At 51.5% G+C, this 16063-nt stretch overlaps 1 protein-coding gene across 2 annotated transcripts in view; it reads right to left on the bottom strand.

Annotated features, from left to right (window-relative positions):
- The window catches only part of LOC122367401 (discoidin domain-containing receptor 2-like), a 97002-nt gene that overhangs the window by 10368 nt on the left and 70571 nt on the right, over nt 1-16063 (bottom strand). For both annotated transcript variants that reach the window (XM_043340445.1, XM_043340446.1), the window contains exons 12-16: nt 12641-12885; nt 12082-12195; nt 10792-10913; nt 8890-9081; nt 6620-6712 (exon numbers count right to left, since the gene is read on the bottom strand). In XM_043340445.1, the coding sequence (XP_043196380.1) occupies nt 6620-6712; nt 8890-9081; nt 10792-10913; nt 12082-12195; nt 12641-12885 (766 nt within the window). The remainder of the gene's footprint in view (nt 1-6619; nt 6713-8889; nt 9082-10791; nt 10914-12081; nt 12196-12640; nt 12886-16063) is intronic.

Genomic DNA, 16063 nt, shown 5'->3' with positions numbered 1-16063 from the left:
TTAGACCTTTTCCTCGTCCCAGAGATGATGATCGCTAGCAATTTCCTGGCGACAGCGCGAGCCACCCGGCGCTGGCTCGTCCGTAGCGAGCTCGCGGATATTTCAGGGGAATGGTAAAAATATCCCGGTGATACCGAAAGCAGGCACTGGATTTGGTGCTCTGAAGATGCCTCACACTCAGCATAGAACAGGTGGTATATACCAGTATAACGCCTTTAGGGCGACTAACGGAGCGAGCGAGAGGGTGGGCCTTGCACGTGCGAAATTGCGAGGGGGTACCTCCAACTGACTTGTGCACGGCACCCTACTAACTGGTCTCTAGCGATGTGCCAAATTTGGGCACAATCGGCCCAGCCGTTCTCGAGATCTGGAAGCGGCACCCTGCACGTGCGCACGTGCAAGATGGGTCCCAACTGACTTGTGCACGGCACCCTACTAACCGGTCCCTAACCGTGTACCAAATTTGAGCGCAATCGGTCCAGCCGTTCCCGAGATCTGGAAACGACCCCTGCACGTGCGCACGTGCAGCAGCACCCCAACTCTGGCACATGTATATGCAGTGCCTAGTGGGTGCCTACCTACATGCCAACTTTCAGCGCAATCGGCCAAGTAGTTACCGAGATATTGCAACAATTACAAAACTGACACCTCTTCGTTTTGCACGTGGCACGTGCATAAGGGGTCACCCACATGCATCGGGAATAGTCCAATACTTGGTAGAAGGAATGAAGCTACCCTACAAAAATTACCGCGTGTAAATCGGTCAAGTGGTTGCTGAGATATAAGCCTCGCAAAAGCGTGACCACGGCCGGCCGGCCGGCCGGCCGGCCGCTCATACTCAGAATTTTCCGTTAATCTAAGGAAAGACTACGCTCGCTTCGCTCGCTCCGTAAAGACTCCGCTCGCTTCGCTCGCTCCGTAATTACTTCCATTGTTATATGATTTTGGGACTTAATAAAAAGTCGAACGTTCCGCGCTTAAGACGTACATATATCGATGACTGGACCTTAAGGTGTAAATAATTTGTACACAGAAATAAGTCGTAAGTTATCAGCTCCATGGTAGCAATATATTTCATTCCACTAAATAGAACATGAAAAGTAACAAAGTAGGTTTCAGGAACTATATTGCAAAGCTGTATAAAGGTCAACTATAATTCCTTCATTTGACAACGTGCTTTTGTCATAAAATGGCTCGCTTAAAATACACTGTAAAAAAAATTCACTAGCTAATTTTGAAATTAGGCATTTTTTACGAGTGCCTCCCTTGCACCTCGTTACAACATATATGGATATTAGTAGTCAGAGCCATGCACGTTAACAATGCCCTTTGTGGAACAAATGCCTACGAGCGAGAGCATGTTCAGGAACCTAATTTTGCGCAGTGTTAATAAACTACGCACAGCCTCACAGTGTTACCCGCTGTTGGCTTGTTCTCGGCCAGTTTTTGGCGTGTCCCTCAATTAGGTCATTTTGCTATTAGCTCAGCTGACGAGGCCCCGGCTGGCACCTACTAAACGGATAACCTTGCGTGCAACCCCGCTTGTTGTCACGAACGCCTGCAGCTGGTAAACGTGCTGGTAAGCTTGCATGGTTAGCGGCTTCGGATGGCTATGAGGATGTGCCTCATAGCTATCCTCGTCGCATGTTACAACCTAGGAGTCTGTAGCTGCTTTCAGAAGGAGTCCCCCCCCCCCCGCATCCGGGAGCCGGCGTCCATTTTGTGTTGCGTCGCCATTACTGTGTGTGTCTGCCCAACTGCTCTTTGGCTTGATTGAAGGTGAGGCATCTTGTATCATTTGCTGTGTGCTCAACAAAAATGTTGTCCATTTGTAAACAAAAGTTATTATGTTGTTGAGCTCCTTAGAAGATGTATAGTATCGCATAATGTTGCCCGTCGTTGGCAGAAGTGCGCCGTTATCGTCTATCCAAGTCAGAATAGAATGTTTGGGACTTAAGCTAGCTTGTGGCAGGAATATCATCATCATCATCATCATCATCAGTTTATTGAGGTCTCCAGTAAATGGCTTTTCAGGCCTCTCGTCATACATAATACAAACGCAGTAAAATACACTATCGGTATGAACAACACAATGAAAATATAAATGTTAAAAACGTGAATACGGTTAAGATTGTTAAAAGTATTGACAGTCATGGTTCAGCTATGTCCGACGATGCACTTGGAGGCCATCTCTCGATTCCATGTGCACACACTTCTATGGGGGAAGCTGCGCCTGGCGCGCTCAGTGGAGATACGAGGGACTTCGAGCTGGCCTCCACATGCGCTCCGAGTGCGCCGGTCTGTTACGTCCGAGCGGCGCTGCACAATGTGAGCTAGAGCCGGCGGCACGTCAGATGAGATCAGCCTATCGATGAGGGCCACATCTCGCTTCGCCAACATGCCCTCGAAGCGCGCCCATCCCAGAGCTCGCAGAGCTGGGGTCACATGCTCCCGTCGGCCCAGTCCAGTGACGACACGTACAGCGAAGTTGATCGCTTTCTGAATGCCGTGCTTTTGGGAGGCAGTACAGCCTCCCCACACAGTACAGCAGTAAATAATGTGCGGGAAAAATATCACTTTCTTCAACTTTAATTTAATCATTTTCCAGATTGGTATGCCTTATGATAATAATAATGTTGATATTCGTTTTTTTTTCTCGCCTATTACAGACTTCTCTGGTAAAGAATGGGGCCATGTACATATGTCCTGGCCTACCTTCACCCCGCGACTGCCGCCGGTGCAGAGCTAATGAAAAATCACAAATGTTTGATGGTGGTTATTTAAGAAACCTGATTGCAAATTATTCAGTTAGTTGTTGTTGTTGTTGTTGTTGTTGTTGTTGTTGTTGTTGTTGTTGTTGTTGTTGTTGTTGTTAAAGTTATAGTTATTGTCCTGGCGTTGTTATTGTTCTCGTTCTCGTTCTCGTGCCCGAATAAATGTGCTGCAGCGCTACTCAGTCTGTTTACTTGCGGGTGGCGGTCGAGAGTCGGGGGCACTGGTTGACGGAATTCCGTCGACCCAGCGCCTCGACCCCGAAGGCCAGTAGTGGTACTAGTTAACTAGTGCCACTACTGGCCTTGAGCTAGTACCACTACTAGCCTTGGGGGCTAGTACAATTACTGGGTATGGATTAGTAGGCAGTGGCTAGTAACCTTACCAGGCAGGGGCTATTATGACACCTAGTAGACGCACTACCCACGCTATTTACGTGCGTGTTGTCAAACTAGGTGGAGCACGGTGGTCGTATGCATACGAGGCACAGCCTTGTCGAACAAGCTTGTTACTCGGCAACTAGCCTAAAATTAGCCAAATTTACACGCTCCTGCAATGTTATTTTTGCGCTGAGAATTCCTCTACGAGGGGCTTGTAAGTTTTTTTACAGTGTAGGCACTATCTTAAAGCACTGTAATATTATCTTTTAGTGACCAGCTGCATACATAGGGGTCTCTGAAAATAATCCTCAATGACGTTATAAATTCCATTACAGAGCACGACATGCAGGCTTATCAAGTGATCATGCATACAATCCAGGGATCACCATTCCATTATTTTTCTTGTTAGCCTCTCCAAAGCATCCGCTCCATTCATTTTAAATGAGCCATGTCGCTAAATCTGCAATGATGTCTACATTTACTCACAGCACATCCCATAATGTCATGCAAAGACATGAAACTAGCTTGTATGAGCCATTCATGAATAATCCCGGGGCGTAACCCGAGCCCCTGGGCGGCTTTGCGCCTGATCCGGATCTCCTGGGTGGTGACAGTACGGAGCTGCCGCCGAATTAGCCCCGGGGCACGTGTCGAGCTGCGTGGACGAGATCAGGACAGGGAGGAGGGACGCTGGGACACGGGCATATGGTGTCACTGGTCACGTCAGGGATCAGGGAACGGTGAGGTCGATCGAAACTTTAGAGCTACAAGGTGTGAAAATATAGCAGTGCCTCTTTAAGAAATTTATCAGGAGTGTTTTCATTACCATGATTTTGAGTTCCAATAGCACTGCAGCATGCCAGACAGTGGACTTGTTTGCCAGTGGTGCAGTATAATGGCGAGCGAGGTTATAAATGAATGTGTGCAATGATATGGATCATATAATTGTGTATAGAGTGTGGACAATGACACGATAGGGTCAGAGGGAAACTAGGTAAGAGGGCAATCGCTCAGCTCAATCCTGCCCCGGAGCAACCATCACTGCTGTTCCCGAGCAACAGGGATCAGCAGGGTCACCCAGTCGACGACAGCCGCAGGGTGGAAGCATCTGTCCAGAGCTGTTAGCAGCACGGCACAGCTCTGAAACGTTCAGTTTCATTGCCGTGATTGTATGGGATCACGCGTGTCAGCTTCGTGCGCTGTTGGGCAGCAATTCGCGTGGCGCATTAACGGTTCATTGGTCTTGTTTCGTGCACGCTATGAGCCGGGCTTCAGTTCAGTTTATTGATAGTTTGACATGTTGCACGCTCATCTATGAAACATTTAGGTGGTGCGTGGCCCGTAGACTTTTACAGCATTTTTACAATACTTATCCAATTAAGCGAGACGTCGAAATTTAAAAATATAAAACGGCGTGCACGACATGCAACGTGCAAGGCAAGTACCTGTCAGCCAACTGCCTTAGGAAATGATAACTAATGGCCGCGTTAAGTCATTAGCCTGTCAGGTGGGTGAGGTCAGAGCGACAGGTCATTACTTCAACTGGCCACCCGTCGTGGCAAGAACATTTTTCCTGACTACAATTGAAGGTAATGTTTTCATGGTCACGCACGCTGTAAATTAAAGGCGCTTGTTTGTTGCAAAAAGTTACGCTTGAATGACTGTGATCGAGTGATATGTAAACACTAAGCATGCTCATAATAGATAAAATAGATATAATAATAGGTTTCTTACTGAACATCGTGCAGGATTTGTTCTTTGCATCTATGCAAAGCTCCGTCTATCTGGAACTCCATGAGCCGCCGCCCGAGTCGGTCCCAGACCGCTGTCGTCATCCCGGGCCGTCTGACGTGCAATTAGACCGCCGACAGCGCGCCGTTTCAGATGAATGGCCCGGCCGCGGCCGACCACTCATTTGCCGCTCGGCCATTGATCGTCAATACCCCATCTGCATGCTCCCCCGCCGCTCCGACCTCCAACTCGAGCCGGCCGCCGACTTCGTCGAACTGGGCCGTCGAGGGCCGACGCGCCGACCGTCCGCGCGGCACCCGGCGACGCGCCGCGACCGACGGAGGGAGGGACGGTCTGAGTAAACTGTGTGGAGGCGCACCAGACCGTGGCAGGGGGATGAAAGGATCGACGGGCCAGGCGCCGGCGGGCACCAGAACTGATGCAGAGATTGGGACCGATTGGAGACGCGCCCGGCAGGCTATCTGCATCCCGCCGCGAGGAAGGGAATCGCAGCGTCACATGTCGAGCGGTGTCTGATCCAGGGCTGCGATTTGGCCCGCAGCGACACAAGCCATCGCGGGCGAATTAACAAACAAGCGACCGTGTGGATGCGAATGATAAAGGTTCCCGGGATTGGTCTTGACATCCAGCTTGCAAAATAACAGTGCCGTTGCAAGGCGTGCTCTAAAATTGGCCCGGGATCAAATGTCGCCGGAAGCTTTGGCATCAATATGACGTCTGTGCCAGCGAAGATCAAGGCACATCACGTTCTGTGTGTCTAAGTAGATCCCGGGTGTGGCTGGGTTTAGTTATCAGCTGCTGGACCTAAGTGGTGGCTTATGAAGATAAAATAAAAATAAACAAATACTCCACCACATCTGTGGTATGCAGAACAAAACAATTTTCCCGGACCGGAAGACACCATATTAACTGGTCTATGTTCGTCGTCGTTGTTTTTTTCCGTTGCAGAACTTCATAAACTTTCAGTATCTGTCCGGTAGGAATTCTCGGTCCATTTTCCGTGCGCTGTTTGCGGCATACCTGGCGCGCGCCGGTGGCCGGTTAGAGGGCGGCGGCACGCCCCAGCGCGGCGCCATTGATCCGCGAGCTGAGCGGCCCGAGCGACCGGACCGCGTGACGTGCGGACGGGGTGCGGGTGGAGTCCTCACGCAGCCTTTACCGACCCCGGAGCACGGGCACAAACGCACGGCCACACGCGGGCAGCGCCGACTGCCGGTACCTACTACATACGAGCTCACTCACGCACCGGGGGGAAATCTCGTGTGGCTACAAACATATACGAAAGGTGTATTGTAAAGAATATTGATAAGCTAATCGATGCCTTCAGAAATAAATGCTATGACTAGCTGCACACGGCGTGATCGACTCTAATGCTTCCCGGAATAAGAATGCTATGTGGTGGTTGTCCTGTCCTAAAGTTTTACTACAAAGAATAGTTTAGGTAGCACACGCAAGAAAATAGAAATGATCAAAAATATAATCACATCAAAACGCGTGAAAACCCAGCTCGTTAGTCAATAGCCTGCACAGAGAATACCAGCTCCAACTCGACCATCCGGCTTCCGGATTTAGACCGCAAAACGCAGCATTTTCTAGCGTGCAGCGCCCCGTCAGTTTGGAAACTATCGACTAGTCCGGCTAAGCCTGCGGCCCTGTTCGGCGTTCGCTGGAGCTGGTCGTCTCAGTTGGGCCGGGTACTCCATCAGAACTCTCACCTGGTGGCCAAGTCGCGGTGCACAAAGTTGAGGGACTCCAGATATTTCATGCCGGAGGAGATTTGAGTGGCCATATAAATCAAGCTTCCATAGCTGAAACAGACGACAAAAATATCATCAAAAACGCCACGGCCAGATTGAGTTTCGGGTCGTAAATCATGATAAACGGCTGTGGCGCAGAGGTGATGTATGCTGCTATTACCGGTGTTGCTCTGCGCCGGGCCGGGGCAGCGCGCGCGCGCGGCACACCAGAGCGATCGGCGCGGCTGAGGGGCGGCAACAGATGATGGGCGAAAATTAGACCCGCGCCGCCGACCAGAAAAAGAGGAAGAAACAGCGCGGGAATAACAGAAAATGGAGGAGGGGTAGAGGATGGATGGGAGGGGGAAGAATGAGAGAATGGAAGGAAGGAGGATGATAGCCACATACAAAAGTTACTGCTAAAAATGTTGAATTGTGGACACAAACGCGTTTTGGTTATGGGGACTGACGAACAGAAGATGAAAGAAACAGACTATGACATATGATGAGTATCAAAGCACGACCTGTCAGTCGCACAAGCACGGACATATACTTGACATAGGCGCCGACCAGTGGCACCACATTCCATTGCATCACTTCCTGCCATTTGGCCGGTGTCGATATGCACTGAGTCATGGTCAATCACGCCGCGCCGGCCACATTGCATCAGAGCTGTCACAAACACGGCCGGCATTAATCAGACCGCCGCTGCTCGCCTTCTCGCGGCACTGGAATGCCGTCTGACTCGTGCTAGCGGCGCCGCCCGCTCCGATCACACATAGCCGGGCGCGGGCAGTGTTTGCTTCTGTAATAGCGGGCCCGGCCGCGGTGCCGCCGACACACCGGCGCGCCCGGCACGGGCAGCCCTTCCGAACGGTCAATAGCACTCCTTTCCTCCACCCCTGGCACACACAGACCGACACACGCATGGGAAGACAATGGACGCCCATCAGCGTCCATCCCGGCCGGTAATATAACGCCCGGGGGCAGTCGGGAGGACCGCGGTCGGGTCGAGTGTCTGTCGGCGGCAGGAGCTCACTCACGGCCCCATTCGTGTCAACGTGACACGTGTCTGCTCCTGCACGACCGAGCTTTATGGCTAGTGGAGAGAAGTGTCTGCCAAATGTGTCCGCGTGTATCAATCGACTGATTTAGAGCTGCCCTGAACTGGAGCGGTAGGCGGCACAGAAATACTGCAGGGACACGAGAGTGCGGAGATATAAATGGGAGAAGTCAATGTGTATGCATTTATGCATACCAAAGGTCAAGGATGGTCGGTCGTGTGTTCTGTGTAGCTGTGAGTGCGATATTTTACTTGTCATGTAAAATGGTAGCAATAGCCACCAACAGCATATGCCTACCTACTAGCTCAACCAACATCTAGATTTAGAACTTTGATCACTGCGTACAGCAGTGTTACCCTCCCAGTGTACCTAGCAAACATTTTTTTCAGCACAACGAAAGCGGCTAAAAGCGTGTCTAAGCATCACCAGCTGCGCCAACCACTGCCGTTTGCTCAAACCCCATTACTCATATTCCTCAGTATGACTGAGAGCCTCCTACAGTTCCTTCTTCTTACCACCAGCCGTCCTCCTAGATGCCTCAAACGCGCGTCGTCTGATGGGTGCGTCCCGCCGACTGATGGGTGCGTCCCACCGACCGATGGCGCGTCCATAGACGGCCGGATCGGCGTCCGACGGCCAAAGTTGCGAAATATGGACCATCGAACGCCACGAGTCACACCCAACTTGGAGTGAGGCGCCCGCCTTGGGTCACCAGCATTAGCCCTTTGACCTCGCCGGGCCGCGCCAGTCGCTCGCCATGTGAATGAGGAGACCTCGTCTCTGGCGCGTAAAACTCTGTCGATGGATGTAGTTCCAGAATTTTTGAGTTGTAGGGCGGCTATAAGGCGAACTTGAGCGGAATTATTTGGTTTGATTCACTTAAAAAGGATTGAAACGATTTGTTCTTATTTCTGATGCAATAACAGAAAATGGAACTGGATAGAAGTTGACCTTAATCTTGTTAAAGCATTGAAGTGAGCTGGTGACCTTCAATTCCAGATGGAGCGCACCTAACAACCTATTAACATTTTCTGCCATTCCGGAGGTGTGCCCTTTCCAAGGTCCATAAACGCATCGTTTCACATTCCGTGCGGCCTTCACATCTCCGACATCCGGGGCCATGTCCTCCCACTCTGTCTGCCTTCTCCCCCTCCCCTCTGCCCACATTCTCCCCCGCGTTCTCACCTGAGAACCTTGCCAGATCCGTGCAGCGCCGTCTCTGCCACGTGCTGCTGCAGATACTGGTTCAGGTCGCCGTGTTCCATGTACTCGACGACCATCGCAAGCGGCTCATCTCGCGTGCACACGCCCAGCACGCGCACTATGTTGGCGTCCTGCAGCCGGGCCAGCGTACGCACCTCGCGCTCAAAGTCGGCCCTGTGGGGTGTCGGGGGGGGGGAGGGGAGGGGAGGGGTGTCATCGATCTGATGCTGCCGCCGCCGGTGTCGCCGCCGGTACCGGTCAGGTCAATACGCCGCCCGGCCCGGTGAGGCCAGGTGTGGCCCACGGACGGCAACGTGCACCTCCGCGGCGTCCGGGGCGCCGTGAAATGTCAAACGGACGGGCCACACACGATACTCGGTGAATTGAGGGAGATTAGGGAGATACGGGCGGAAAGGGCACAATTTGTTATGCACAGATGAGCGTACGCTCAGGTAAAGCACGTTCAGGTAAAGGAAGGAGAACGAATAAAAGGCAATGAATAACGAATGGAGAACAGAGAGTATTTGACCGTGAATGATCCGACAACAAATGACAGCATTCGAAAACACAAGCTCAATCAATGGATGTCACGTCATTTAGTTGTTTTTGGGCCTAAAACGAATTCCGAGCGGGCTATTCAGAATGAGTAATCGTTCGGAAAACAGCCAATATCCTGCCTCTAATTTCCCCCAAAAAACATCGGTTGTGTGAGAATAACAGCCATCTAGACGATCAAAAAACATGCATGAGTTAGCTTTGGATGCAGTCAACGCTATGGCAGGTAACTGATTGTCTCCCTTTTACAAACCGTGTCAATTATTTATGATATTTTCGTTTTCTACGTTCGCTATGTAATACTCTGGGCGGCAGCTGAGGAACACCTTTCGGCGACAGCCTTTGATGTCACGGACGGTGATCTCGAGACGTCCGCCCCTCACCTCCCCTCCCTGCCACACAGGGAGATGACTCGGGCCCCTCCCCCTGGGTGGTCCACCTCCCACCGCACACCGGCACACGTGCAGTTGCAGCGTGACCAAAGAACCGCACAGTGCGAGTCTGTGAGAAACAGCTGTCGCGAGAATCACATGTCAGCCGCGGCGCCCCGGAAAGGACGGCCTTGCAGAGGCGGTGAAAACGGAGGGTGAGTGCGAAGGGAACGTGGGTGGTGCTGGCCAGATATGTTGGGCTCGCGGGGAAAAAGCATGCCAGTAATAGGGACAAACATCGGCTGACGAGACAGTGACAACTGCGATCGTTTACAACGAACAGGTATTAAAAACAGCAATTACTATACCTCATCGTCCCCAAAGGCTTATCAAAATGCACAAACACAAATAACCCAAACCATTTAGACTTTTAGAGTTCTCCTATTGGCCTAAATGGACCCAATCACGCAATTTGCGTCGATATCGCTCAATATCGCGTGACATGTGTGTCAACTTCCATAGAGAGCCAATAACACACCCCGAAAGTCCCTACGGGTTTTGTGTCTTACGATATAGGTCGCCGGCAATTTTCCAAAGAACAGAGCAACACGCGACGGAAAAGTCCAGAACGTGCTGTATAATATAATTAAATATAGAGACAAAGCAACAGAGGGACACACAGACTGACAAACAAGCAGACAGGCAGACAGACAGACAGACAGACAGACAGACAGACAGACAGACAGACAGACAGACAGACAGACAGACAGACAGACAGACAGACAGACAGACAGACAGACAGACAGACAGACAGACAGAATCACACACAGACAGACAAACAGACAGACAGACAGACAGACAGACAGACAGACAGACAGACAGACAGACACACAGACAGACAGACAGACAGAATCACACACAGACAGACAAACAGACGTGGCTGGACGCTCTGACCCACCGTGCTGTGGGCGAGGTGCCCGCTCGCAGTGTCTTCACCGCCACCAGTCGGCCGCAGCCGGGGCCGATGACGTCCGGAACCAGGTCTCCTCCGGCGCCGACCTCAATGCGGCACAGCTGCACCTATGGCCATACAGTCACGTGATCAGTGAGTCCCGCTGCAAGACCGTCACGTGACCAGTGAGTTGCCGCCTTGTGTCGCCGTCATGTGACCTGAGCGCGTTGCTCAGCACCGGCCTTAGCGACTCAGCAGCTCGCAGCAAGCGACAAATCCGCGGATCTGCTCTTGGCTGCCGCTCTGCAGGAGAGCCGATGGAATACGGAGCACGCGGGGCACCGGTAAAAAGAAGAACAGTTTTTGTGCACCGCCGGCTGCGTGTCCTGATTATGGGGCATCGTGACGAATTTATCCAATTAGATCCCAACTGAGAAGAAAATATGCAAAAAGAACGATAATTTCACCATTAACCGATTCGTTTTGCATTGCTAAGGGTGGAAATAAATCACCAAACAAGTGGTGTATCCCCACATTTGTCTTTTCAGGCCTGTAATGGATTACATTGACAAATATGCCGCATAATTCATTCTAAAATACCGTCGGTAATTTGTACTCAATATTTCACTTTCCATTGTGACTCACAGCTAGCAATTCACTGCATTGCAGCTGGTGGCCGTCGCTGACAGACGTTCTATAAAGTTTATGTGACTCTGCAGTGAAGCCCAACACAAAGAAAGACGGCCAGCCGCCGTAACTCGTCCGTATCAAATTGTAAATTTATTCCGCGGTTGGATTTGAACGGATCACCTGCCGCGCTCGGGGAGCGGCGGCAGAGCTTTGCTTTCTGCGAGCGACCGAGCGGGTAGCTGGCGCCGCACAGCTCGAGCTACCGGGGGTAGCATCTCTCCCGGTCGGCTGAGTCAGCTCTGTGATCTCACCGGTCACCACCCGAGACGGATAGATAGTGACCAACCGACGGAGGGAGAGGGCAGGCCAGTAGGACGGTGCAGTTGGCACACATCAGCTGCATCGTCTGGCCAACCATGTCCAAAAGTCCCGTGCAGCATGGGCTTGCGGTGGAACATTTTAGAGGGACCCATAAGACACAGCGAGACTCCTCAGGGTTCATCGAAAACGTGAGGCTTTGCGGTGAATCCTGCGGTGGGCAGGCGTCCGGTTGAACAAATGACGCCCATTTGTCTCGGGATACGCGGTGTGTCAGGAGCTGTGGCCTCCCACGGAGAGAGATAGGGTGGTGGCGACGGACGAGCCACGCCGAACGGACGGACATACCTCGCCAAACTGGCCCTCGCCGAGCTTTTCACACAGCTTCAGCTGGTGGCGTGGAATCTGCGGCACCTCAACTTCGTCCATCGGGAAGTTCTCATCAGGATGGTAGTCCGAAGGCTGAAAAAACACACACGGAGAAAAAGGTGTTAGAAAACTGCTGAAGACAGCGAGAACATCTCCCCAGAAGTTATGTTATTTGGAGCGACGCCCCCGGAGGCGAATGCCGAACAGCCGAATGGAATTGTGATTTGGACACGCTTCACTGAGCTGTTGGTAAACAAGTCAGGCAATGTATACTAACAAAGAGCTGCGAAACATTGCAACAATTCCCTAAAGGAAAAGTTCGCTGCTTTCATCGGTACCTGTCGGAAGAATAAATATAAGACGTAGCAAGCTTTAATAAATGTACAATATTCAATTGTTCAACTTGGTCACGTTTTGCTAAGCAGCGCAGCATAAAACGAGACACCGAGGCAACTCAGCATATCGCACGAGTAAACCCACTTCGCAGTTAGATCCATGTCAACTGTCGTTTTATCCGTCTCCGGTCAGAAATACGCACCTTACAAATATCTGTCGCCGCGTAGTGCTGCTCCAGCACCGGACTTCCCGCCTGTCTCCTGAACGTGCTGACCGTCTTGGGGCTGTGTTTGAGGCGCGGACTGAGACTCAGTTTGGGGCTGGCCGGCGGCTTGTCGGCCAGCGCCAGAGTCGGTCTCTTGGAGGAGGAGAGCGGGCTGTTGGTGACGGGCGGCAGTGGCGGCGGCGGCGTCATCAGCGGCTCGGCGTAGTCCTGCGACTGGTAGTCTGTCGGGAGGAGGTGAGCGGTCAGTACTGATAGCGTCATATAGGACGGGAAGGGAAGGATGCAGAGGTCAGACAGCTGTCACTTGTCAGTACTGTTACAGCACATACCATTGAAGAATACGTAAACGGGAGCTGATTGTCGGACATTATCATCATTCATTTGTTATCACATATCTCACACCCGTGGTTCACACCAAATGTGACCAATATTTGTTCACTTTTCGCAAGCAAAAACATCTGCAGGAGCAAGCACAAACAAAAATGATTGCATAATGACTATATCTAGCGCCTGAGTGTCGCCCATTCATCCAACCATGTCTAAGCCCAGTGCGGTCGTCAGCGGTGCGATACATTTGAGCCGAATACGCGACACTCCATCATTAGCAACACAACATGCAACGTGATATACGGCGACCAGCCGCTTATTCACGCACGAAATGCAAACAGTGTCGCTCGCCCGGGCCATTTGAACGTTATTAATAGCCCGAGTTTCTCGGATGCGATCGGGTCACTGCTCTGGAGCCCGCGGGAACCCACAGCTGACGGAGTATTCCGAGAGCCGAACAGGAAATAGTTCAGAGCACACGCTGGTGTACTCGTGAATCGAATCGTTGGTGTAAAGGTTCTTTTATATCATCAAAGACTAAGGGGACGAGAAAGGCTGTTTTTTCGAGGAATATGCGGCAATCGTAAAATAATGATTTAACAAGAAGTCTTCGAGATTCACGATCAAACACAAGTCAAAAAAGGCCTGCAAACGTAGGACGCGTTCGTTTCACCCAATCAATGCCATTCCACTTTTACTCCAGCTGCTAGCCTGCAACAAAACAAAATTCGCACTCCCTACAGTTTGCCGCGTTTTCCGCCTGTCACCGACCCTCCCAGTCCGCTGCCGCAGTGACTGTCAGCCACAAATCGAACCCGCCGCACACTGCCCCCAGTCCCCGACGGGGGCGATCCATAGCGGCTGACTGCCCGTTTCGCGGTATACATCTCCTTGTCGGATGCTATTGTTTTCCTGAGTTGGCCGGCGGCACGGCGGCCCGCTGCGCCTCAATTTGGCCAATAGGGCCCCCGCCGTGTACGCCACCCGGCGCGCCGGACGTCTTTATCGATTTGGCGGGGTGAAGTTAATAAATTTATCCACGTGCCAGCGGTCTCGAAGAAAGGACGGTGCCACCCTTCGGGACTCTGTTGCCATGGAAACGATGATAATTGTGCAGGGTGGCAGGGGACGCCTTTATACATTTATGCATCGGTTAGAATTGGTGCCAATTCAAACGCAGATGGCTTGAAATGGGCATGAATGCGTGGATACCATCATATGAAATGCATAACTATGTGAAGAATGCGCTAGGGAGGATTGAAACTAAAAATGCTTGCACACTTAGCCCCAGCCCCCAATATCCTAGCAACCCTGCACAACCTGAGAATCATTTGAATTGCAACGTAAACATTAGGTGACACCTTTTTGGAGGGCTGACCGAATTCCTCTGTGACAAAGGTAAGAGCAAGAACATGATCTATATGAACAATTTTTGGAGGAATGTCAGTGATTTAGGTACGGAGCTACACGGCTCTGACCGATGTTACGCCGATGTCATCCCTTCGGAGTTCAGTGTCATCCACGACCAATGACACCACGTGGACCCGGCCTCCGGCGAACTCCCTGCCCTCCTCAGTGATGATCGACGGCTTGCCGTTCAATTTACGAGAAAGTGGAGCAACTTCTGCGATTAACGACCGGCCTTTTCAGAACACACTTTTCCGAGGTTCGACGGCAGCCGGCTTCCGCTTCTTTGACGTCATAAATCAGCTGTCGCGCGAAAAGCCAACACAGGGGCGTCCCGGTGCATTATCGTGAATCCTGAGCGCCGTATAATCTCAGCTGAGCGGTGGCAGAAACGGCAGCGAGTGTGGTGGCTCGTCACTGTCATTAATAACGTCACGACAGACATGAAAGGCGCAGGAAGGGATAAATGTTCGATTTGTGTAGGAAAAAGAAAAAAACGTGAATTAGGTTATTAGAATCAGCTGTAAACGATAGACAACTGCTGCGCGGTGCTGGGTCGCAGCGGGTCCCTAAACACACTGCGAGCTCTGTGTATAAGACGAATGACGGCCGTCACGGTACCGTTCAAAGGCACGCGCTCCTGGTGCAGTACAAGCGCAAATGACCATCCGTTCCTCAGATAGGCTGCAAAGCGGGCGGATAAATTTGCATTATGCGCCGTTATCTGGCGGCAGATAGCGTCATCAAGTGCGGGTGTCTGAGGGCCAGAGTGAACTGTCGTGCAGACGACTCTGAAATGCTGCAAGGCTCTGTTCATGAAGATGACATTTATGACCACGACCCAGAGTTACCTTAGCCAGTCCCAGTCAAGAAAAACGAATGTTTCATAAATAATCGTCGTACAACTTGTCCTGCAGGGTTTAAGCTTTTCCTTTACTGCACAGTGCACATGGGCTACGGCATACTGAGGTTGACAAAACGGCCAATATTGTCGGTCAAATGCGCGAAAAAGACAGTAGCTATATAACTGCATTTCTCAGTGCGCGACAGTAAGTTACACGAGGGCCAAATGTCATGTATAATATTCGCGGAAGGTCAGCAACTATATGTTGACAGCTTTGGCCAACAGTTGCTAGAGCAACTTGAATTTCCGTCACTCGCAAACTCTGTACAACTTGCACCACCGCGCGAGACATTTCAAGTCCCGGCAAACTGCACGGATTTCGACGCCTCCGCAGCACCAAACAGCTCTGGTCTCTTGACAGCTCTCACTGCTCTGACTGCCAATATTGGGTCAGTAGGCGCAAACACCCAAATCTGTCCAAAATCCCTCCTCCCTATCCACCCAGTCTCCACATAGGAGCTCATCAGCATGTACCGCTCATATAAATCAGTCTTATTGACTCCATACACCGCATTAAACAGCACATCCGCTCCGCCCCCAGCCGGCCCGCCCAAATTTAAACTGGCGCTTGGAGACGGATTGGGTGGGTCGCCTGCACCTGCGATGAGTTACACAGTGTAGGTCAGCTGATCGATGCTGCCCCGCCTGGTTGGACAGCTCGTGGGAGCACATGACGTATATATTGCTAACGTATGCCGGCTAAGTGGCTGAATTACAGCCTGTGAGTGCATAAAGAGGCGGCGCAGCGGAGGAAAATGACA

Source organism: Amphibalanus amphitrite, unplaced genomic scaffold, assembly GCF_019059575.1.
Source record: "Amphibalanus amphitrite isolate SeventyFive unplaced genomic scaffold, NRLGWU_Aamphi_draft 000867F_arrow, whole genome shotgun sequence".
NCBI lineage: Eukaryota > Metazoa > Arthropoda > Thecostraca > Balanomorpha > Balanidae > Amphibalanus > Amphibalanus amphitrite.
Note: the sequence above shows the minus strand (reverse complement) of the source record. Positions and strands in the feature narration are given on the sequence as shown.